The sequence below is a fragment of the Girardinichthys multiradiatus genome, chromosome 8 (genome assembly GCF_021462225.1).
Source record: "Girardinichthys multiradiatus isolate DD_20200921_A chromosome 8, DD_fGirMul_XY1, whole genome shotgun sequence".
NCBI lineage: Eukaryota > Metazoa > Chordata > Actinopteri > Cyprinodontiformes > Goodeidae > Girardinichthys > Girardinichthys multiradiatus.
In genome coordinates this window covers 29,931,326-29,957,131 of record NC_061801.1, presented here as the reverse complement: position 1 = coordinate 29,957,131, position 25,806 = coordinate 29,931,326, and the positions used below count along the sequence as shown (strand labels likewise).

The 25,806-nt window shown below is 39.8% G+C and overlaps 1 protein-coding gene across 1 annotated transcript in view; it reads right to left on the bottom strand.

Annotated features, from left to right (window-relative positions):
- The window catches only part of ulk1b (unc-51 like autophagy activating kinase 1), a 37,707-nt gene extending 12,656 nt beyond the window's left edge, over positions 1-25,051 (bottom strand). The window contains exons 1-20 of the mRNA XM_047372702.1: positions 24,412-25,051; positions 23,537-23,629; positions 21,304-21,345; positions 13,347-13,379; positions 12,650-12,686; positions 11,658-11,831; positions 10,560-10,633; positions 10,336-10,437; positions 9,306-9,364; positions 8,837-8,919; positions 6,383-6,433; positions 6,034-6,125; positions 5,673-5,838; positions 5,379-5,433; positions 5,144-5,230; positions 2,947-3,090; positions 2,647-2,792; positions 1,903-2,162; positions 1,588-1,793; positions 1,130-1,251 (exon numbers count right to left, since the gene is read on the bottom strand). Coding sequence (XP_047228658.1) covers positions 1,130-1,251; positions 1,588-1,793; positions 1,903-2,162; positions 2,647-2,792; positions 2,947-3,090; positions 5,144-5,230; positions 5,379-5,433; positions 5,673-5,838; positions 6,034-6,125; positions 6,383-6,433; positions 8,837-8,919; positions 9,306-9,364; positions 10,336-10,437; positions 10,560-10,633; positions 11,658-11,831; positions 12,650-12,686; positions 13,347-13,379; positions 21,304-21,345; positions 23,537-23,629; positions 24,412-24,501 — 2,116 coding nt within the window. The 5' untranslated portion in view covers positions 24,502-25,051. The remainder of the gene's footprint in view (positions 1-1,129; positions 1,252-1,587; positions 1,794-1,902; positions 2,163-2,646; positions 2,793-2,946; positions 3,091-5,143; positions 5,231-5,378; positions 5,434-5,672; positions 5,839-6,033; positions 6,126-6,382; positions 6,434-8,836; positions 8,920-9,305; positions 9,365-10,335; positions 10,438-10,559; positions 10,634-11,657; positions 11,832-12,649; positions 12,687-13,346; positions 13,380-21,303; positions 21,346-23,536; positions 23,630-24,411) is intronic.
- Between the last annotated feature and the right edge of the window lie 755 nt (positions 25,052-25,806).

Here is a 25,806-nt window from a genome sequence, read left to right as displayed (position 1 = left end):
TGTCCTCAGGGAAGGGAGGGGGCAGAGGGAGCAGAGCGTCATGTTTACATAACTTCCGGGAGAGGTTGAAGATAACCAGCCGTCAAGGCCGTGCAGGGGAGCCAGATTCAGGAAAACAATAATTATTTGGGTTAGGCTGACTCTTAATTTTCCGTCAGCCGTGAGAGTCTTGCTGGTGCTTCTCAAAGGCGAATCCAAACAGCCAAATTCCTTGTCTTTCTGCCAGATCCGAGCGCACAACTTTCTCCAAGATTTATCCCATTTCACCCCTGAGTCCAGGAACCGCAACCTGCCTGCGATCCTGTGTAAGGATCATATCCAGTCTGCGATTCAGCTCACGTAACACCTCAGTCTGAGTGCTGATCGCCCTGAAGATTCCATCACACATGCCAGGCAGCCTTACAATTGCCAGAACAGCTGCTGACATTCTACGAATTTCCCGATATGCCAGGTAACCGCTGACTCCAAAAAGCAGAAATCCTGATATCAAACATCCAATTATATACACATCTTCCACATCCTCGACAGACACACAATCCTCCACTTCTGCCAGGAGTCCATCGTGTATCCGGAGAAAAATGTCCCGTCCGGGCAAGTGGGCTCTCCCGAGCCCTGTCTTCTCCTCAAGAAAATTTGATCAATTGCATTGAGAGACCAGCTGACCAAATCCATATTTTGGAAGAATTTGGAAGATGTGCAAAAAGAGGCTCCAAAAAAGACAATGTGTGCCATCTGTTGACAAGGCAGACACCTGACCGAGCTGACTAAGGAAGGATGTGTTCTTGGAGACAGTGGCTGGTGAGGATCAGCATTAGTGATCAGGAGAGAAAACAATACCCTAACTATTTAATGGATTCTATGACATTTAAATGATTTAGTGAATTCAAACCTTAGCGAATTCAACCATCCTATAACAACCTTTTATGGAAGAGATACTTTGTGAAAAAATGATCTCTAACTAGTTGTCCAAAGAAGATGGGATGCAACATTATTTTAGCTAAGATGCTGAACTTTCAACTTTGCTGCCTGAATCCATCCTAAGCTATCAAATACTAAAATGAGCAAAAGGGTAAAAAAGACCAGAGCAGACCTGTAAAATACAGGTCAATCCTAAATAAGAGGTACAGACCTGTTATGTCTATGGCTTTTTCTGAGGCCAGGTTCTCTGAACTGCCTCTGTCTCCTGCATGTCCTCTAGCTCCAAACGCAGCCATCAGCAGCATGTCAGACATACGGCTGGCACTCTGTGACCTGCAGCAAGCAGAACAGAAACAGAGAAAAACTGTTTGGAAATCTGCTCACTTCCTGCCAATTCTCTTCATCTGTTTACTTTGTGCTCCTACTTATCCATCTACTCTGAAAAAGTTAAACACTACTCTGACCATTTTCCATTTATATAAAAAAAAAAATCTATGAAAAAAATTATCACTTTATATGCAGTTTATCAAGTTTATTATTTTACAGTCTATGCTTTTGAACTAAAACTGTACTAAATTCACAACAAATTTTCGTCCTAAATTAAACCGTCCTGCTTCTAAACAACTCATTTGTTTTTGAAAAGATATACAGTGATTGAATGAACCTGACCTTCCAAAGCTCCTGCCATCATCATTCAGTCTGTTGACGCAGTAAGTAGGGTTGGTGGACAGTGCCGGTGCTTGTTGTCCTAGATCTCTGAGCTCTCCTGGGGCAGTCCTGCTGCCTGGAGAATCAACAACCAAGCCCTTCTGTGTCAGGAAAGTCACGAGGTTCGGAGAACTTGGTGGTTTTGGGAATTCAAATGGCGGGATAGCCTAAGGAGACAGATGGTAACAAAACATTCCTGGTCAGTTTAAACTGACTGCTACTATTTCTTGTCTTGTGTATGTCTAGCAAATTATGTCACAGACACAGCTGTCTCACCCTGGATGGTGATCCCAGGATGGTAGGAAGAGGGTTGCGCTGCATTAGCTCACTGAGTCTGGGGGAAGAGTGGAGGGGCCGAACGGTCATTAGCCCTATTGGGGGGACAGCGACGGGGTCTGAATGCTGCTTCTTGATTTTCTGCCTCCCGCCACCAGTTGCACATTCCAACAGACAGGGGGCGCTGTGAAGCCGTGTGCCCAGCCCTCCTGCCTGTGGGGGCTGCTGAGATGTCGGCCTTGATTCAGCATGCTGGGGGGCTGTAAAGTATAATGTGACAGGGGGTGGTCAACATAGGAAACTTTAAATTTGACCCTCTAATATGGTTTGATGTTGGTAATTGTTTGGGTTTTTACTGAATAGGAACCCAGTGTTTTGTTTTGAAATGATCTCAAACCAGAAAAACAAAACACTTGTTCTCAAACATGTTGAAACACAGACAAAAACAGAAATCACAGAGTTGTTCAAAATTATTTGGGGGAATAAATAACAGATTAATCAGCCCTGATCAGTTCTTATTTGCATGTAAGAATACAAAAAAAAGGTTTAAATGAAACTACGGAGACACCCCAAGAACAAAAATGTTAAAACGCATTTTATTCCTAATTTAGATCTTTTAATTTTTTTCAATGATTACTAAAAAACATATAATCTAATATCTAAAATAGCAACAGTTTAAGGATAGGGTTCATTTTATTGGTTCATAAGATAAAAGATTTAGAGAAAAATAATGTTCTTTAGTACCTTGAGGAGAAATCTGGAAAGTTCTGGTTCCTCCCAGTGACAGCCTGTGGGATGTGGGTACTGCTCCCTGCCATGGGGCTGTGGGTCCTGGTCTAGCATACCCCACCAAGCTCCCACTGCTGCAGCGACGCACCGATGTTGACAGCCTGGCAAGTCAAAAATCACAAGGTGCTCGAGTTTAACCAAGAAATGCATCATGCTGAACTACAAAAAAAAACTATCAGCTTTAGTGTCAGTAATTTCTTTGTTTATTCCCTTGATTATTTGGTTCTGGGAGTATGTGCATGTTTGGATGCAGACCGTGACGAGCCATCCTGTTTGGTAGACTGAAGGTTCAGCTCCATGCGCCGGTAGTTCTGGACCTGAGTGGGGACTGGGATAGGCAATGAGTGAAAATGGTTTCCACAGTTACCGCAATAATTACTTCCCGGGAACTCGACAGGTCTGGAAACAGCAGAGAGAAGAGCAGAAAGTGTCCAGGAGATGTTTAGATCGCTGACAGGAAATAGTTATGTTTTCATGAAAGCTTTTTAGGAGAACCCAGTTCTATCTTAAAGATGTGGCCTTCTGTTACTGTTAACACAGTCAAACCTTTCAGAGAATATTAATGGCTTTAAAACTGGACCTCTTCAGATCTCTATAGAAGGTCATCGCCAGGATAAAGCCAAGTAACAAGGCAGGAAATAATATCTTTCAGCTGAAAGCAAGTTAGTGGGCAACTTCCTGCTCCTTAGAAAGGCAAAATTGAAGATATATCCTCAGGATGTGGAAAATATTTTACTTTGTTTGAGAAGGATCATATTACTGGTCTGTTGAAAGCAAACCAAACAGCTGTGGGGATTTCTGAGAATGAAACTAGGCTGACACTGTCAAACCTTAAGACCTAAAGGATCAAGGTAAACTTTAAGGAAGGTATTTGATCAACTTTAGTTGACATCCTGAATAAAAGTAAAATACAATTTTTTTGTAGTTAAAGGTTTTCAACGTGCTATATGTGAAGATAACCCAAGTTATTAGGGAACACAGCAGCAAAATTGACTTTTATTGAAAATAAATGGCTTCAGCTTTTGAAGGAGAATAAAGAATGGATGTGGTTGCAAAAGTCATTGGGGTCTGATAACGGCAGAAAGAATAAGAATAAGAAAAAGACAATTTGTCATGCCTGAAGTCTTCTGTACAGGCTTCTTTGGGTAGTTTTAATACCTGGAGTGGATTTGATTGGTCAATACAGCAACATAAAGGGAGATCAGATGACAAGAGTGTACTGGTTAACATGGATTTCTTATCAGTAGATTTGTTTTTGCTTCCAACATAGCAAAGAATTTGCCAAACTCTCAAGAGAAAGAGTGGATCATCAGTTTTTGTAATTAATTAAGAATTGTAGGAAATTGCTGATGTAGGCCTTAAACAATGTGTAACATCACATGTTATAGTGCCTTACAAAAGTATTCACACTCCTTGAACATTTTCACATTTTCTCACCTTACTCAGTGAAACTCTAGTCTCAAGTCTATTGCAGCCTTTTAACAATTTTTCTTGCAGGATTGTCCTGTTGCAGAAAAGCATCCCCACAGCATGATGCTACTACCACCATGTTTAACTGCAGTAGGATATGTTTGGAGCAGTGTTTGCATGTCGACCAAAAAGTTTAATTTTGTCTCATTACTTCTGAACAGGTATTTACTTTCACTTGTTTGTATTGTCCTACACATGCCTTGTGTTTTTACAGCTTTTCTCTTGCCATTTGCAATAAAAGCCAAGTTTGTGAAGTGTATGAATCATAGCTATCCTGTAAACAGACTTTCCCACCTGAGCTGTGGATCTCTGCTGCTCCTCCAGAGCTACCATGGGCCTCTTGGGTCTTTGTCTGATTAATGCATCCGTTCCTCGGTCTTCCAGTTTAGATAGACGACCATGTCATGGTAGGTCTGCAGTTGTGCCATACCCATTACATTTTCGGATGACTGATTGAACAGTGCTCCATGTGAAAGAGTACAAAATGGAGAAACATCTCCATAACATGTGTCCCCTAATTTTTATCATGCTGTATGCTTACTAATGATCTCTAAGAGTCCTCTGAGCCCTTCACACAACAGCCCTGCTAATATGAAGATTCAATTACAAATAGGTGGACTCGATTAATTATGAAGGCAGTTGGTTGCATTGTTTATTTTGTTTTGTTCTTTTAGGGATATAAGGTTACAAATGAGTAAAGGTAGTTGAATAAAAATTTATGTCAAAGGCGTTTTTGCAAAAAACCAAGGTATGAAATGTGAAAAAGGTCAAGGGGTCTAGTTATGTTCGCAAGACACTGTAAGCCTATTGAAATAAAGGCACCTCAAATGCATGCTCAAATGCATGCGTTCTTTTTGTCAGACACTCTATACCCCCTACCACATTTAATGTGGTAAAGTTCCTTATTGAATATTTTAAGATCATTTTGTGCTTAAGTTATCATTTAGTTTACCATTAAATCACAACATTTTAACACTTTTACCTGACAGGACTTGGAGATCCACTGTAAGAAGGAGAGTGTGGCGGTGTTTTGGTTTGGTTACACAAACCAGCTGAAGCCAAAAGAGAGCTAAATAAAAGAAACACACAAATATGGAACAGATAATCAGATTGCACACAACAATACAGTGTACTTAGTTTTAATTATTTAAATAACTGTAAATATTCTGGGGGAAAAACATTTAATTGGCATGTTGAATATAGTCAGTGACTCTTACCCACTGTTCATGAGACTGTCCTGCAGCACTTTACTCTCACATGTCAGTTCACCTGCTGGAAATCCATTCATATGAAAAACAAAAATCAGAAAAAATAAAGACGAATAAAAAATGCAATTCTATAATAATTACTAGAACATATCCAATACATTTTTAGAAGCCTAGATGGCCATATTAAGTAGAGCTGAAACACAAAGTGATGTTCAGGTAGAAGTACTTCAGCCAATGTTACATTTTATGACTAGTTATAGCTTTATCTGTTTTTGCCTAGATTTCATGGGAGGGGTTCCTTACTTGTAAAATGAGCAGGCACCATCACAAAATCATCTGTATCACAAGAGGAGGAGTTCTTGCTGCTGCCGCCTGCTCCAGATGATTCCTTTAGGAGAATACCTGCAGCTTCCTGGGTCGGAGAGGCCAGAACTTTGGCACGCAGATGCTGAGTCTCACCAAGAGACTGCTGCAGTGACACAAACACAAAAGGAAGCAGAAACATTAAAGAAGCAGAAGAGGAGCATAAAGCATAATATACCTCCCAGTGCGGAAAGGTCGAACAAGGGCATCTTTTGTCAAACACACATACAGCCTCATAAATCAGGTGCAAATGGCTGAATAAACAGAGGCAAAGAAATAAGAGAAACAACTGAGCACAAACCGGTGGAGAGGCAAGGTGAGAAGTGGATGAGCTGCTACAAGAGCTGGCTGATGCAGAACTGGGCAAACAGGTCATGGTCACTGTAGGGATGGCTGTGAAACAATGCAAAACGGATGTTTAAGAAGTTCAGGAGTCAAAAAAAAAAAATCTACTTTGGTCATGAGCAATCATAATCAGTACACAATCCTTCAGAGGTTTAATTAGTTGTAATCATGTTCAACATTTCTATCTGGCTGGTTCTTACATTAAGTCTAAAAGAAACAAGAAGTTTTGCTCTTAGAGTTTGGAAAAACCAGCCAGGTCACACCTAAACAAGCTTTAAAAAAAACTAATATTTACTTTTACTTACACTTCTTAATAGATGAGCTTGCATCCAGGAAAGGATGGGTAAAAAACTCATCTGCCAACCACAGAGAAAAATACAAGATAAGTACTCGGACACACATATAAAAGCTGTCCAGAAGTCAGAGGAGGAAACAGAAATAGTTTAGACATTTCATCCACTTTGTGATTATCTGAACAAATGATGTGTGAGGACAGCGTGATTTAATTGATGATGGTATAAATGGGGACATCTCGATCCGAACCAAAGTCTCAGCTCTGGGTCATGATCAAGGAATTTTTAAATTATCGATGTCAGAATCCTTAACTAGGGCACAGCGCTGATGGTGTAGGGGTCAAGGGCGCAGCGCTGATGGTGTAGGGGTTAAGGGCGCAGCGCTGATGGTGTAGGGGTCAAGGGCGCAGCGCTGATGGTGTAGGGGTCAAGGGCGCAGCGCTGATGGTGTAGGGGTCAAGGGCGCAGCGCTGATGGTGTAGGGGTTAAGGGTGCAGCGCTGATGGTGTAGGGGTCAAGGGCGCAGCGCTGATTGTGTAGGGGTCAAGGGCGTGGCGCTGATGGTATAGGAGTCAAGGGCGCAGCGCTGATGGTGTAGGGGTTAAGGGCGCAGCGCTGATGGTGTAGGGGTCAAGGGCGCAGCGCTGATGGTGTAGGGGTCAAGGGCGCAGCGCTGATGGTGTAGGGGTCAAGGGCGCAGCGCTGATGGTGTAGGGGTCAAGGGCGCAGCGCTGATGGTGTAGGGGTCAAGGGCGTGGCGCTGATGGTATAGGAGTCAAGGGCGCAGCGCTGATTGTGTAGGGGTTAAGGGCGCAGCGCTGATGGTGTAGGGGTCAAGGGCGTGGCGCTGATGGTATAGGAGTCAAGGGCGCAGCGCTGATGGTGTAGGGGTCAAGGGCGCAGCGCTGATGGTGTAGGGGTTAAGGGTGCAGCGCTGATGGTGTAGGGGTCAAGGGCGCAGCGCTGATTGTGTAGGGGTCAAGGGCGTGGCGCTGATGGTATAGGAGTCAAGGGCGCAGCGCTGATGGTGTAGGGGTTAAGGGCGCAGCGCTGATGGTGTAGGGGTCAAGGGCGCAGCGCTGATGGTGTAGGGGTCAAGGGCGCAGCGCTGATGGTGTAGGGGTCAAGGGCGCAGCGCTGATGGTGTAGGGGTCAAGGGCGCAGCGCTGATTGTGTAGGGGTCAAGGGAGTGGCGCTGATGGTGTAGGAGTCAAAGGCGCAGCGCTGATGGTGTAGGGGTTAAGGGCGTGGCGCTGATGGTGTAGGGGTTAAGCGCGCCACCATGTGCAGAGGCTACAGTCCTCGAAGCGGCCGTCCCGGGTTCGAGTCCCGGACCCGGTGACATTTGCCGAATGTCTCCCCCTCTCTCTACCCCTCTTTCCTGTCTGCCTACTGTCAAAAAATTCAAAAATAAAGGCCACTAGTGCTGAAAAAATATCGTTAGAATCCTTAACTAACCTCAAATTACCATACTTGTTGTAGGTCTACTGTCTGCGATTTTATATTTGCCGCACCCAGAGTAAGCCATTAAGCCGCAATGTGTGCAACCATCTTAGAAAAACCCTGTCCTGTCTACGTTTGCGTAGCTTGCAAAACTGCATTATAGACTGTGTAAATTCGTCTTTCAAACAAATGAGGGGGTTTCCTATCAAGTGGTATACACTTTTTACAGTGATGTTTGCAGTGAGAGAAAGATGGTATTCAGTGCTGCGGCCTTCTGTCTGACTGTGTACTGCGACCAAGCAAAGGCGCAGAGTTTAAAAAGCTGGAGAACAACTTTTCCAGCAAGCATAATCAACTGAACCAGCTCTGAAATACACTTTGAGAAGGACCATCAGTAAGTCATATCAAAATAGAGGGTGAACATGCTGGCATTTGCCTAACGATACTTTAAGTGCATTGATATGAAGCGGTTTCTTTACAGGTAAGATATGGAAGCGGTAAAAACGGCAACATGTAGATAAAAAAATATAGGGGCAGAAATTGTCAATAGGGCAAACAATAGAACCACAGTCTCATAATATTTATGTCTTTACAGACTGAAATTATATCCAGGCTGCCATCAACTCTGTCATTGATGCGAAGTCCAAAATATATTTTTCTATAATTTGACTCACCAGTTGTACAATTTCATTAATTTCACACTTTGTGATGTGTTTTAAATCCAGATCAGTATTCCGAAATATTTTTTCACAGATGGAGATATTTTGAGTCAATGTTACATTTTGTGACTTTTTTTCTGATGTTTATGTAGAGCTTTGTACAAAACACGTTACCAACAAACTATCCATGGCTAAATTATAAAAAAGAAATGTAGTGTACAATAATTTCAAACAACTGTTTAACAGGTTGCTATATGTGCGTTTGGGAACCAAATGATATGATGTATAGTATATTATGTCTAAAACAAGTATGTCTTCCAACATATATGTCTTTTAAAGGGTTAAACAGTTGATCCTTACTGACCAAAATCCATGCGATCCTTGTGGTTGCGTTGCAGCAGACCCAGCAGCAGGTTCTTCAGATGGCTTGAAGTCTCTCTGGGGATACTACCCAAAAAAAAAAAACATTTAATAAAAACTGAAGAAGAAGACTTTTGTACTTGCCTGTTTTGCTCTCAATGTCTGTCCTTAAAAAAAGCATTTTTAAGGTTATCTGTACAACTAACAGAAAATCTTAAAAAATGTAGCTTACATAATCTCAAACATTTGAGCATGGCTGTCTCTGCCAGCTTTTATGAGACACTGTAAAGATAGCATATCTGACCGACTTTATGCAGAACTTGTCTGTGAACATTTCAGTTTTCATCTAAGCTTAGTTAAGGAAGACTATGAGAAACAACTGCCAGGAAAACACATTGGGACTTCACATTTTACTATTGTACACAAAACACTATCATGCTAACATTTTATTGTTTAAAAACTACAGTTCTTACTTGGGACTTAGATTCTTGTTTTTTTCATAGAACAGCCGGAGGTCCTGAGGACTGCTTGCCTAAAGGTGATGATGTAAAATATGCAAATATCAACGGCATGAAAAAATATAAGTATGACACAACTGAAATGTTTCATTGAGAAGGTCTGTCCATTAGAGCCTATCTTTTCCTTTGTGTTTCACTAATAGATGGAAAGACCAAACATCATGTTTCACATTTAGATAAAACCAAGTTTTGAAAAAATGCTGCTGAGCCAGTTTAGATCAGAAACATCAGAAAGCACATACAAGTTTATGCTAAACAACCTTATTCTCAATATGAATTCATAACACCGAAAAAAAACACTACAAATAACTCTTAAGTATAATGTTTCCTTATTGCAGTCTTACCTTTCAATCAGCATATACCTAGCGACCTTTATTGCTTCCTTGGTTTACATACTAATTAGCATAATGCTTCCGGGAAGCCCATGTGTTTCTAGATTCACAAAACAAACATCTATTTCATGATAACTCAATAGATAAAGTTTTATTATCTTATCTAGTAAATAATCTCTTGATCGGCAGGAAGAACTGGACAGACAAGTTTGCATTTTTGTCTGGGTAAACTTTGGAACAATAATGCATAGAGGAAGCTAACAGGGAGGAGGAAGTGCAGTACAACTACCAGAGAAAGAATGACATCTGTTTGCTGCGTAGGAGACCCTGCCGCTGTCCTAATGTTGCAAGATATTTTTAAGCAATTCTGAGAAGCCCCATGGATTTCATTCAATGCACAAGTTGTCAGTAAGAAATTTAGAAGAATGTTATTACTTGAAAGTCTTACTGATCTAAAATATTTTACTGAATGGACAAGTATTTTTATGAGTTTCCTGTTTGAACACCACTACACTAATTAGTTTTCTATTAGTCATTTCAATACTGCATAGTGTGCATGATATATGACACAAGCACAAATCAAACTTGAAAGTTTTTTTAGCTTTACTGACACATTTTAACGATAAAATGGGCAAAATAATATGCATTTTCACCTGAAAAGGAGCTTTTCCAGTCAGACACTGAAACACAATGGTTCCTATACTCCACAAGTCAGCCTTGGCATCATAGTTCTGGGACATGATCACTTCAGGTGCCTGTTGAAATAACAGTGAGGTTTAATGATATCTAACTCACATGATTACTTGTAGGTGAGTGTAGCAAACACAAAGAGCCCAAAGGAATACCCATTTATCGATGATTTTGTAAATGCGTTTACCATGTACATGGGAGAGCCACAAAGTGTAGCTGCCATCATGTTGTTCTGAAGATGTCTGGCAAAGCCAAAGTCCGCTGCAAGGGGTGAAAAAGATCAGGAGGAGGATGAGTAAATATCTGGTGTACAAAAAAAACACAAGAATTTTCCAGAAAAGCATTGCTTCGAAATACAGTTAGGCTCAAAATGATTCATACCACTGGCAAATTTAGATTGAATAGGTGTTTTTTGACCAAAATGTTATAATTAAGACTTACTCATCGTGTACTTAGTAAAAAACTTCTTAAGACATCAACATTTTACTCAACTTTGACCTTTTTGATTGCACATATTGTAATAAACAATAAAAAAGAATGTACACAAAGAGATGCAAGTATACATGAAAATGTCAGCACTTAAAATATGAATGCACCCGTTATCTCTGACCAAATAAACCGAAATGGGCTCAAAGATGACCTTCAGTGACCCAAAAAGCATAAAAGTGGTACAAGTTATCAGAAACCACCAGAAATGTCACAGTTCAAACATTTTCTTGGTAATCCCCAGTTGTAGAATGACATAACACACAGGTGCAAGGGCCATACCCAAAAATGAAAGCTGTTGGCAATTTGCTACGCACAACTCTTACCAGGGCTGTTATCACTGAAGCACCATAAATACATTATAGAACTTTCAAACTGTTTCTGTTTCAGCACAGACACTGCAAAACATGTTACATACATCATTACTGACATGAGCACAATGGTAAATGGTTGTTGGAGCATGACTTTGATAAATAAACTTTGGGTCATATGAATATACGGTGAATTGTGTTAGCTCCTCTGTCTAATTTGCTTTAGAAGACCGAGGTGTAATCATCAAGCAACTGAAAACTACTGTCTCTGCAGAATGACAGACATCTCCACAGAACGTTCTGCAAAACTCTCATTCTTTACACTGAGGAGGTCGTTGTCAAAGCTATATGAGGAATTGAAAAATTAGACAAGTCTGAACACAAAACTATTTAAAATATATATTTTTTAAGGATATGCTCTAAACAGAGTAAATAAAAACAAAGACCCAACAATGATGTACATGTTTGTAGTCCCATATCAAACCTACCGATCTTGATGCAGGTGTTGTTGGAGTGAGACTTTCGGCCCGGTGGGTAGGAAAGCAGAATGTTCTGAGGTTTGAGGTCCCGATGGATTATTCCTTTGGTCTGCAGGACTTTCATGGCCCCTGCAATCTGTTGCAGGAAAACCCGAATAGTGTCCTCACTCAGTGTGCCTTTGGCTGCAGAGACAAACAAGGCAAAAGCAAAACAATCAACCCGGAGTAAACTTCTGTAGACAAGGCATGATCATTATCACTGTAGGGAGAGTTGTTCATCATTTTAAAAGGAGTTACATTAAATTAGGGTAACATCAAATTCAACATTCAGGACCATTATAAAAAAATAGAGGCTTATAGAATAGAATAAAAGTATTTGCTGATGTAAATCCCTTTAATATTTGCTTCTTGTTTTTCCCATCAGTACCTGCCAACCACCTCAATGTCACACACTGTCATTTCATTTCATCGTGTAAGATGGATCCCTGCAACCCCAATCTCTCACAGCACAAAACTGAAAAAAAACAAAACTGATTTGAATCTTAAAATTAAAAAGCTAAACAAAAAAAGTGGTGCAATTTTTGCTGAGTCCTACAAAAACATTCTCGCTGTAAAGTTAAAGTTGTAACTCAAACAAAACCTTTAGCGTCTCTAAAAATGGTTGCACTGTCCGATATTGTAAAATCTGTTTTCACCAACAAAGGCCATTAAGAAAGCTGCTACCAGCTTAACAGGTGAGGAACCACCCTCTCCTGCAGGGGTTCATGCATGCGTTACATTGCATTAGCTTTCAGTCGTGTAATGGACCCTTTCCTCAATCAACAATCAAATGTCTCACGTTTAACCTGTTTTCTTGCAAATGTTATTCTCATTTTCCTGCATGGGTGGATGGATTCCAAGACAGGACACATGGTTACAAAACATTTTTGGACTACTTTTGGATTGCTTGTATCGACAGGCATGGGCTACTAAAGCAAAACGTGGGTCAGTTTTATACTTACAGTGTAAGTAGTCAGCAAGATCTCCACCATTGCAATACTGAGATGAAAAAGAAAGGCAGGATTGGTGAGAAATGCAAACAGTACAACATCACTAAAAAGTGAGAGTGAGAGAGTGAGTGTGTGAGTGAGAGAGAGAGAAGACAACAGAGGTGATTTCTATAAAAGTGATCAAATATTTACACCTAGTTTTAAAAGAAAAATAATGAGGTGTGACAAGTGAGGCTCTTTGAACCTGAAAAACAAGTATTTTTCTTTCTCAAGATGGAGAGATAAGAAGAAGGATTAAAGACATCTGAATCAAGAACAAAGCAACCATAATCCATTTAACTGGACTAAAACATGCTATAATTGTGGGGAAATCTATACAAATGACTATATTGATAGCAGGGGTGCACTTCGAATAACAGATTTTCACATCTGAGCTCCATTTGAACGAAAGATGCAGCATGCAATTTAATCACAGACAAACATATCATCTTAGCTGTGAAAAGAAATCTACAAAACATAGAACAACCTGTGACTCCCCATCAAGTAAGTCACATCAGGCAACAGCAAAAGCAACAGATCCTGTTTTGGACTGGCAACCATTTACCACCATTCCGTGCCTGAGGGGTCAGCTAATTATAGTTCCAGCCCTGCGAGAGTTGAGACAATATGGTGCTGAGCAAACAAAACAAAGTGTTATAGCAAAGCTTACCTCCATTACCAGGTACACTGAGCTGGCAGTTTCCTGCAGAGGGAACAGATAAGTGTGAGAGTACACAAACACATTTCAGTCAAACAGTAAAAAGAAAACAGTCTGTAAGGGAACAAACTAACGTCTAAGGAGGCTAACCCTCAGATTATAACTACAGTACAGACCAAAAGTTTGGACACACCTTCTTATTCAAAGAGTTTTCTTTATTTTCATAACTATGAATATTGTAGCTTCAAAATTATGAATTAACACGTGGAATTATATACTGAACAAAAAAGTGTGAAACAACTGAAAATATGTCTTATATTCTAGGTTCTTCAAAGTAGCCACCTTTTGCTTTGATTACTGCTCCGCACACTCTTGGTATTCTGTTGATGAGCTTCAAGAGGTAGTCACCTGAAATTGTTTTCCAACAGTCTTGAAGGAGTTCCCAGAGATGCTTAGCACTTGTTGGACCTTTTGCCTTCACTCTGCGGTCCAGCTCACCCCAAACCATCTCAATTGGGTTCAGGTCCGGTGACTGTGGGGGCCAGGTCATCTGGCGCAGCACCCCATCACTCTCCTTCTTGGTCAAATAGTCCTTACACAGCCTGGAGGTGTGTTTAGGGTCATTGTCCTGTTGAAAAATAAATGATGGTCCAACTAAACGCAAACCGGATGGAATAGCATGCCACTGCAAGATGCTGTGGTAGCCATACTGGTTCAGTATGCCTTCAATTTTGAATAAATCCTCAACAGTGTCACAAGCAACGCACCCCCACACCATCACACCTCCTCCTCCATGCTTCACGGTGGGAACCAGGCATGTAGAGTCCATCCGTTCACCTCTTCTGCGTCGCACAAAGACACAATGGTTGGAACCAAGGATCTCAGACTTGAACTCATCAGACCAAAGCACAGATTTCCACTGGTCTAATGTCCATTCCTTGTGTTCTTTAGCCCAAACAAGTCTCTTCTGCTTGTTGCCTGTCCTCAGCCGTGGTTTCCTAGCAGCTATTTTACCATGAAGGCCTGATTCACACAGTCTCCTTTTAACAGTTGTTCTAGAGATGTGTCTGCTGCTAGAACTCTGTGTGGCATTGACCTGTTCTCTAATCTGAGCTGCTGTTAACCTGCGATTTCTGAGGCTGGTGACTCGAATGAATTTATCGTCCGTAGCAGAGGTGACTGTTGGTCTTCCTTTCCTGGGGCGGTCCTCATGTGAGCCAGTCTCGTTGTAGCGTTTGATGGTTTTTGCGACTGCACTTGGGGACACTTTCAAAGTTTTCCCAATTGTTCCGACTGACTGACCTTCATTTCTTAAAGTAATGATGGCCACTCGATTTTCTTTACTTAGAATTTGTATTATGGCAAGAAAAAAGCAGCTAACAGTCTATTCAGTAGGACTATCAGCTGTGTACTGTATCCACCTCCTGCACAACACAACTAATGGTCCCAACCCCATTTATAAGGCTTGATATCCCACTTATTAAACCTGACAGGGCACACCTGTGAAATGAAAACCATTTCAGGTGACTACCTCTTGAAGCTCATCAACAGAATACCAAGAGTGTGTGGATCAGTAATCAAAGCAAAAGGTGGCTACTTTGAAGAACCTAGAATATAAGACATAATTTCAGTTGTTTCACACTTTTGTTCAGTATATAATCCACATGTGTTAATTCGTAGTTTTGATGCCTTCAGTGTGAAGCTACAATATTCATAGTCAAGAAAATAAAGAAAACTTTGAATGAAAAGGTGTGTCCAAACATTTGGTCTGTACTGTATATAAACTTTTTCTAATTAAATCTTTGGTAGAAGCTTCCCTTTGTTGTTACAATGCTTTTTGGCAATGAATCCTATACTTCTGGAAGACCTGCTTATTTTCTTTTAATTTGTAAGGAAAATATATTTGTGGGTCTGCAGATGCCAAACAGCTTATTTAGCTGTTGACTTGTGTTGGCTGTCATTCATTGGATTGGAAGAAAAAAACATTGGCAATTTAACCATTTATTAATTTAGCAAACAGGGGCCTCCAACAGCCTGGCTTCTCCTCCTCACGTTGGTCACCAGCTTGGTCACACACTACTGTGATATCGCACCCCATTCTTCACCTGGCATTTTTTGCAAGTCAGGATCCAGGCACCAAGAGTATGCCAAGGCTGATTCCACAAGTGTTCAGTGAGGTTGAAGTGAGGACTGCAGACCCTTCTAACCTTTCTGCTCCCAAATTCTGGAGAGAAGTCTGATAAACCTCATTCTGTGGGTTTGACCCATAAGGGAGAAGATATGGGATTGCTGATGTCTGTGCTGAGATTGCCTCCAATCGGGAAATAAACAGGCTTTCCAATGGTATAAGAATAATTCCCAACAATCACCGTTACAAGAGAGAAAAAAGGACCAGACACAAATTTCTTACTTCCTGGTGCTAACTTTATTATCACTGCCAAGAGGGTTATGTTTTCAGTCAAATTTGTTTGTGTATCTGTGTCTGTTAGTAACTTTACGGGAAAAGTTACAGACAAATTCTTATGATTTTTTTCTAACCAGAGGACTGTCTTAGCCTAGGAAAGAATCCATTAAATTTTGGTGGTATTCCGAATCACGATCAGGATCCAGGATTTATTCCATGGTGTCAGTGACGCGATATGCAGTCTCTGACTGTGTTGTTTATTTATTGGAATCATCACATTTCCTTACAGTAAACTGTGAGGAGATTATAGAATTGTCAAAACAGGTTGAAACATCTCCAAGGCACGTAAACATTACGGCATGGTCGGCACAACTATATGCATTAAGCAAAAGAATGTGCAACACTGTACAATAAAATGCCTGAGATACGCTTTTGTATTACAAGCTTGTACCCATGTCTGTCTGTGTTGTGCAGTTTAATAGCATGTGTGTAAGATTCAGGGGTATATAAATTTAATTAAATAATAGTCAAATGGTCATTTATATTCATATTTCTATAGTTTGATTGGTTAAAAGTCAAAAGTTACAGTGAGTGTTTTCATACAGTAAATTATGTCATAAAATTCAGCTCGTTGTTTTGAGAATCCTATTTGCTACAGACAACATACTGCATTGAAACATTCTGATGAAGAGAAATATTGGATTTTGATTTTGAATTTACAATTGAGATAAATAAACAAATAACATGAGCAGGTGGTCAGGAAAGTTAGCAAGATAGGTAATCCAGGAATGAAACATCCTTTTCTATCTAAACAAACAAAACTCTCTCTTTTGATTTGGCAATTTGATCGATCACTGTCCAATCCGTTTGAGCTGCAAAGGTTTTGCCGATGCGATGGTCTCATGGAGAGGGCATTTTCGATTTGGATCTGTTTTCAGATTTTTAGAAATCACACAGAAACTGAATAACAAATAGAATATTTGCTACTTGTTTTACTAACTTGATTTACATTCAGAAACTAATTTTGGCCCAAACAAAAGGGCGAAATTATCGAACATTGTGTTTCAGTTGTTACTAGCCATATCAGACACAATAACAGGAAAAGCTACTTGAAATGTGGACTTCAATGTTAACATCAACAAGTTCAATGAACTTTTTTCATACTAAAAAACAAATGTATGCTCATACGATCGTTCTAAGAGATCCAAAGCTCCCGAAAGTTTATTTAAGGGCCGGTTTTTAACAGTCTGCTACAATCCTTCCGAAAAAAATAAAGAATAAAAAACATGCTGCAGCCAGCTGCAAAATATCCTCTTATCACATAGCAACAGATGACAGCCATCTCTCACTCTGACCTCCATTCAGTATCTATTTGAATGCAGCGGTCAAAGGCCAGACTATTTTCTGTAGTTCAGCTGAGTCAGGGCTTCTCAGGCTGGCTGTTTATGGCTCCAGTGAGAATATGGGCAGCAAATGGGTTCTGGCAGTGAGCCAGCAGGCTGAGTTCTCAGGCTGTCTCGGAAAGTTGAGGCAAAACATTTCTGGTAGATAGAATGCTTGCCCTTTGACAACAGAACAGCAAGACAACATCCAGTATAATATTTAACCATTTTGTCACTTTGCAGAGTTTTCAGTAAAGATATTTTGGCCTATAAAAGGCACGGGCCAAACAGAGTCTCAAGGTAGGATAAAAAGACAACAGTTTCATGGTATCCATAGAAAAATGTAAAAGAAAATCACATAACATGATCAAACTGCTTTTATTTAAAACTGAAAACTAGCAACTATTCCAACTGACATTCATTAAAATAAATTAGATCCATTACATTTAGTTTTTAAGTCAATGTACTTATTGTGAAGAATATTTTAGCCTTTTGCAATCCTGCTCGTGACAGAGTAACACCACAAGCAAAATTAGATTAGCTGGTTGATTAATCATGCTGCCTAGAATTTTGGTGACTGCTTTGGGTGTGTGTGCTGACGGTGACAATAATACTCCCATATGAAGGGGGGCACCAAACCCACATAGGGGAAAGCAAACGATGGATCAAGTCTCTCAAGCAGAACAAATGTCAGTACCGGTTTTTACAACCCCAATTTCAATGATGTAGGTAAAATGTAAACCGAAACAGAATATAATGACTTGCAAATCTTGTTCAACCAATGTGCAACTGAATATACTATCAGCAAAGATATTTAATGTTGAAACTGATAAACATTTTAGTTTTTTTGCAAACATTCACTTATTTTGAATCTGATGCTTGGAACACATTCCAAAAAAACTGGGACAGGGGCCTGTTTACCACTGTGTTACATTATCTTTCTCTTTAACAACATTCAATTGAGTTTTGGAACCGAGGACACGAATTGTTGAAGCTACAACTTCAGTTGCTCAACAGTCTGGGGCCTCTGTTGTCCTAATTTACGCTTCATAATGCTGCACACATTTTCAGTGGGAGCCAGGTCTGGGTTGCAGACAGGCCAGTCTAGTACCAGTACTCTTTTACTACAAAGCCACGCTATTGTAACACCTGCAGAATGTGGCTTGGCATTGTCTTCCTGAATAAGCAGGACGTTCCTTAAAATGACGTTCCTTGGATGGCAGCATATGTTGCTCCAGTACCTGTATGCCCCTTACAGCATGCATGGTGCCTTCACCGATGTGAAAGTTACCCATCCCATGGGCACTAACACATCATCACAGATGCTATCTTTTGAACTTTGCACTCTTAACAAAATGGATTGTCCTTTTCCTCCTTGGCCCAGAGGACACAACGTCCATAATTTCCAAAAACAGTTTGAAATGTGGACTCGTCAGATCACAGAACACTTTTAACCTTTGTATCCGTCCATCTCAGATGAGCTCAGGCCCAGAGAAGCCGGCGGTATTTCTGGGTGTTGTTGATATATGGCTTTCACTTTGCATGGTAAAGTTTTAACTTGCACTTGTAGATGCAGCGCAGACTGTGTTAACCAACAATGGTTTTCTGAAGTGTTCCTGAGCCCACGTGGTAATATCTGTTACAGCCTGATGTCGTTTTTTATTGCAGTGCCTTCTAAGGGACCAAAGGTCACGGTTCTTCAATGTTCGTTTTCGGCTTTGTTGCTTACATGCAGAGATTTCTCCAGATTCTTTAAATCTTTTGATATTTTAGATTGTAGATGATGAAATCACTATTTTTCGGCAATTGTATGTTGACAAACATTCTTAAACTGTTGGACTATTTGATCATGCAGCTGTTCACAAAGTGGTGAACCTCGCCCCTTCCTTGCTTGTGAACGACTGAGCCTCTTAGGGATGCTCCATTTATACCCAATCATGATACTTACCTGGTTCCAATTAACCCGTTCACTTGTGGAATGTTTTAAAACAGGTGTATTTTGAGCATTCCTCAACTTTCCCAGCCTTTTGTTGCCCATGTTCCAACACATTTTTTGGAATGTGTTGCAAGCATCAAATTCAAAATAAGAGAATATTTGCAAAGAAAAACCTATAAAGTTTATCAGTTTTAACATTATACATCTTGTCTTTGTAGTGTATTCAATTGCATATAGATTGATCAGAATTTGCAAATCATTGTAATCTGTTTTTATTTACGTTTTACACAATGTCCCAATTTTATTGGAAGGGGTTGTAAAATATACAGCATAGTGAGATCTGCTTTCCCCCCCCATTTGTTTAATCGCTTAAACAGAAAAATATAACATGTATAATCAACAGAGATTTCACACTATTCACATAATACCACCTCAATGTTATGTACAAAATATGGTAGGAAGTAGTATAAACTCGTTAAATCCTAACTATTACCTCAAATCCATTTGGATCATTTATTTCTCAAGAAGCAAAAAAGACACAAAACAACATTAATATTCTAATACAAAATTATTTTCTTCTTTTCCTTAATCTTTTAGTAATATTTTTAAATCTTTAGTATACCTTCATTCCAGTAGCTGACAGAATACTTGTTCTACAATACTACATTCAAAAAAATAAACTTAAAAACTTTACATTTTAAATGAAAACAATTTAATATAAGAGACAACATTGGAAACATTTATGAGCAACTGATTAAGCAATGGTTACTTAAGATTTTCTGCCAGCTCATCTGTCTTCGCATGACAGTCTAAAAAACAGATGCGTTAAGAATGCCCGTTTTTGCTGGTGTGCAGCATTTGGTTTGGTGTCACTTTCTTTCTGACCTTCTTAGTGGTGGATCAACGGACAGATTAATCCCCAGCTAGAAACACCAACAAAAACTTGTAATCTTAGAGGGCTGGCTTGGACCATTCTGCAAGGAGATAATGCTCTCATTGCACTCACACATCCAATGTTAGTGAGAAGGGGAGCTTTATAGAGCTGTGTTTTTTTTTATTTTTTTTACAAGTATGACCACTTCATGCAAGAGACTTTTATTCTACCAGGCTAATGATAAAGACCTAACAAAGCAGCTCTACACATATTTCACATCAACAACACAAGGCTGCAGTTTCAGCACCCCTACTGTGGCTCAGCTCATATGAACTAGTCATGCAAAAGCTCAAATTCTGCTCCACGCTCTTTAAAAAAATACATTTATTGACTAAAAGGTAATCTCGGAACTGGAAATTGCCAATAAGGAAATTAAAGCTCCAAAATCATATATATTATTTTTTTATTTATATGAACTTGAAAGATAAAATGCTAAAATATCTGAACTCATTTGGGAGATTAAGGATAAAAATGCCAGCAACGCTTCAAAACAAAACATCCTCTGTCAAACACTAAACTGTTGTCTTGTTGACATAGCCTAACCTAAACCACGATGTAATTTAGCATTCTGCTTTTCAATCTGCTGACAGTGTATTAATTATGGACTAAAAAACAAAAGGAACACCTGCTGAGCTTAGATAAGACTTTATGAGGAGACATGAGGGACGTGATATATCAGCTACCCAGGAAGTGTTGCAACTGGCCACTTCAGACTGGTAACTAGGCTACAGGCAACAGTGTCACTAAGGACTCAGCTTTGTCTCCCAACAATTCAACACCTGTCCTGAGAGTAAGTTAAGAGAGCAATATGAATAGCTACCCGATGTCTGCATGTACAAGTTTAAAAACTGCAGAGAATCATCCGACATAAACATGATTTATGGATGGAATTTGCAGTACAGAGCTCAGAGAGCTTTTTGACAATAATGGCTGGCTCTAACGAGTTATGTGACTGCGCACAAAACGTAAACACAGTAAGTGATGACTGAGCTCAAAAGGACAAAAAGTCAGGGTGTAAACTGACACTTCAAAACGATCTGCCTTACACTGTAGAATAAAAGAGAAACACGGATAGAAAATAAAGACTTTTCAGAGCGAAGTAATGAGGAAAAGCTCCCTTTACCAAGTTTAAATATGACCGGACATATGAGGCAAAGGGGATCATACATCAGACATTTATGCAAGAATGCATATGCATTTTTAAAGCATATATACAAAGAAACATCAGAGAAGAACAAATATGATCATTTTATATTTAAAAAAACCCATCAAAAAGTGACATGTTTTATATGTTTAATTAAATACATACATACCTGAAAGTCCAGTAATGCAACAATATTCTCATGTTTCAGCTCCTGCAGAAATTACAGGACAGATATATCGGTTTTAGGTTGTAGCCTTAACAATTCAAAGAAACACATTGACTTTAACAAGCATCTATATCCATTGAACCTGTTTTTTGTCATTACAGTAATCAAAGTATTTGATTGGGATATTTTTAGGAATAGATCAAACACAAAATAGTCCTTAATTGTGAAATCATAAGGAAATAAATACATTCAAAAATTTTCCAATGAAAATTTTAAAGGATCTGGTGTGCATTTAATTCAGCCCCTCTGACTGAATACTTCATGGAACCACCATTTGGTGCAATTACAGGACCTTTGGGGCATGGCTCTACCAGCTTTGCAAATGACAAACATTTGTGCCCCATTTGTTCTTCCAGAACAGTTCAGCCTCGGTCACATTAAACAGATAGTGGCTGTGACTACATCTTGCCACAGATTCTCACTTAAATTTTGGTCTGGAAATTGACTGGGCCCTTCTAGCACATGGAACATGCTTTGATCTAAACCATTTCACTGTAGCTGGGGCTGTACAGTTATGCACAGTTGTCCTCCTGTTTTCCTCTAGGACTGTGCTGTATTTGACACTATCCATCAATTCTTCCCACATCAACTGTGACCAGCTTCCATGTCACTGCTAAAGAAAAGACTCTCCACAGCATGATGCCACCACCACCATGTTTCACATTGGGATTGGTGTGTCCAGTGTGATGTGGAATGCTAGCATCCCACAGTGTTCACTGATGTTTTCTGATAAACCTCTGAGGACTTCACAGAACAGCTGGATTTATACTGAGATTGCAAGTAGGTTACACTGAAAGTTTCTTTAAGGATATCAGGGTACAAGCACAAGCTACACTTTTCACATTTTTGTGTGTAAATAACTTTGTAAGCCAGTCAATATTTTAATTTGCCTTGAAAAGTATGTGTTACCTTGAGCAGGTCTTAAAACATAAGTTGGTCATAAAAACCCAATAAAATACACTGCTCAAAAAAATAAAGGGAACACTCAAATATCACATCCTAGATTTGAATGAATAAAATATTCTCATTGAATTCTTTGTTCTGTACAAAGTTGAATCTGCTGACAACAAAAACACCCAGAAATCATCAATGGAAATCAAATTTATTAACCAATGGAGGCCTGGATTTGGAGTCACACACAAAATGAAAGTGGAAGAACCCACTACAGGCTGATCCAACTTTGATGTAATGTCCTTAAAACAAGTCAAAATGAGGCTCAGTATTGTGTATGGCCTTCACGTGTCTGTATGACCTTCCTACAACGCCTGGGCATGCTCCTGATGAGACGGTGGATGGTCTCCTGAGGGATCTCCTCCCAGACCTGGACTAAAGTATCCTCCAACTCCTGGACAGTCTGTGGTGCAACGTTATGTTGGTGGATGGAGCGAGACATGATGTCCCAGATGTGCTCAATCGGATTCAGGTCTGGGGAACGGGCGGTCCAGTCCATAGCTTCAATGTCTTCATCTTGCAAGAACTGCTGACACACTCCAGCCACATGAGGTCTAGCACTGTCCTGCATTAGGAGGGACCCAGGGCCAACCGCACCAGCATATGGTCTCACAAGGGGTCTGAGGATCTCATCTTGGTACCTAATGGCAGTCAGTCTACCTCTGGCGAACACATGGAGGGCCATGCAACCCTCCAAAGAAATGCCACCCCACACCATTACTGACCCACTGCCAAACCGGTCATGCTGAAGGATGTTGCAGGCAGCAGATCGCTCTCCACGGTGTCTCCAGACTCTGTCACGTCTGTCACATGTGCTCAGTGTGAACCTGCTTTCATCTGTGAAGAGCACAGGGCACCAGTGGTGAATTTGCCAATCCTGGTGTTCTCTGGCAAATGCCAAGCCTCCTGCACGGTGTTGGGCTGTGAGCACAACCCCCATTTGTGTGTGTACATTGATATTTGTGATTAAAACAAGACAAACTGAAAAAGTTCAAGGGGTGTGAATACTGTTGCAAGGCACTGTATATTTTCAGCAGGCATTGTATTTGATTATGACAATCAGGACCTCTTTTTGGGGTGCAGGAAACATGCTGATCTGTTAATGCATGTTCCCTGCAGGTCATAATGATGTCCAGTTATACAACTGTTGATGAAATTGGTATAGTTATGATTCCAGACATTTTTTTTTTTTTTTTGCAGTAATACCAATAACTTAATGGCTCACCTTCAGTATTTTGATCTCTTTCCCCAGCAGTGTCTGAGATTTGGCCAAGTTCTTCTTGTTTATGCATTTCACTGCCACCTCCCAGTCGAGTTTCTAAAAGGAAATACATTTCACAGAAGATCACCTTGTGATGGAGGAAGCAACTGTAGTGTAAAGATTTCTGCCGTTCTCTAGAAATTCAGTGACTTTTCTGTACTTTTAGCAAATCTATGACTGCAAACTAAATTCGACACTACTACGCATTCAACCAAAGTTACATAAAAGTGAAATATTTTAAACTCACACAAATGTATTAATAGATTTTTTCAGCGTTTGCACATGTGCACATAATATTTACCATGCAATACTTGGTTTGGTTATATTCTGTTGTAATATACCTACCGTGAAAGCCTATTTGACTAAATGACGATTCATATAATTGAATTAAACTGGTTAGATAAATACACCAATTGTTAGTATTATGCATTTAGTTTTGGGTAAAGTACATGTTTCAACATGTCCATTACTGGCCTTAGTATAGAGATTTCAATAGGAAACAATGAGTCTGCTGGCCTATATTCTCATTTGAAAAGTTGACGTGCTACATCTGCACGTTTTCATGCCGACAAAAACAACGACAGCCACAAAATAATTATCTATGTCCTCTGGAAACGTTTTGCAAGTATTGTGAAGATGATTACAGCGTTCTATGTGCTAGCTTTGTGGTTTTGAGGGAATATCCTGTCTTTTCAGGCCTCTTAAGGCCGTACAATAACAACAAACCTCCCAGACGGCCAAAAATCAAGAATTGTCTCCACACGGTGCAGAAAATGCATTGCAAAATCCCCTTTCAGTTATGTATAACTGCTACGTTGTAAGTGTAAAAGGACAATCACCTCTCGATGTCTGCCTTTGAAAACGACAGCAAAAGCGCCATGTCCTATCAGGTCCTTCCGACTGAACTCAAATTTCCCCACCGTCTCCATGTCGAAAGTCCGAATTTCTCCAACTAAGACCTGGACAAATAACCAGGGGGGCTTGGGTCACCCTTCTCTTTTGCAGGTCCTTTCTCCTCTGTCAAGTGGGGGCTGCTGCAGGGATGTTCACCCCCTCTTTCGCTTGCCATGGACTGGCTTCCCAACAGCAAACTGTCCTCTTCTCTCATGTTCGCACGGTTCCCTATTGGAGTTGAACTCCTAACGAAGTTGTAAGGCTATTGCCATCACCGACAAAGCGACTAACACGAAGTTAGCTAACTTGACAAACTGAAAGCTGTAGCCCCTTTACAGCTGCTTTAGACGCGCGACCTTAAGAAGCAGCTCGCTGCGTTTTGTTTATATGCAGGAGATCCAGACTTCTGTCGCCTTAGACTTTAATCCGGCGAAAAGACGTCGAACTGAGCTCAAAACAGCTTGACAACACTTAATGTCCGTTGAGTGCGGTAAAAAAAAAAAAAAAATCCTCGCAATATGTTGCCGAATTGCAGCAGACTTCGCCTAAAGTCACAGCATCGGTGCTCACAACAAAGCCGAATCTGCTTTTGATGGGGAAAGCGCATGCGCAATTACAGCTGTAGATATGACGTCACTCTTATGTTTTTTTTTTTTTTTTTTTCTGAAAAGCCATAAAACAACAGCGTCAAATCCTTCGACCTTAAAAAAATATATATATATGGGTATGGTAAAATCCGCGTATCGGAAAAGTTACTACAGCCAGTTATAATTAAAATAATTCGAAAACTGTTTTTAATTTTCACTGTGGATTTATTTTTAGATCGCAAATGTTGCAGATATAACCATTTAAGTCAAAATCCGTAGTAGCCTGACTCAAAACAGGTTTAATTATTTGAATTTATTAGAAATTAAACAAGACAAATAAAGATATATCTCGATACTATAGAATGTCGTCAAAAAATGGATCTTTATCTTTAATTCTGTTCAAAACATGACATTCAGACTTTTAGCATGTATTATTGTTAAATGTTATGATTTTGGCTTTCAGCTGATAAAAACATAAAATCTCAGAAAATTACAAAATTATATACAACTGAAACGACATATTTACATAAACAATATAAAAAGACATAACAATTTTTCTTACTGGTTTACATTAGATCTGGCAAAAGATTGCATTTTAAAGATTCTATTTTAGGTCTTTATTAGGCTAGTTACCTACTTGATTTCTATTTACTAAATGCCAGAATAATGAAAGACAGTTTAAGTATTTGTTTCCTAATGTTCTTCAAATTGGGAAAGCCCAAGTGGTAATGTCATGGCTTTGTAATCTTCGTT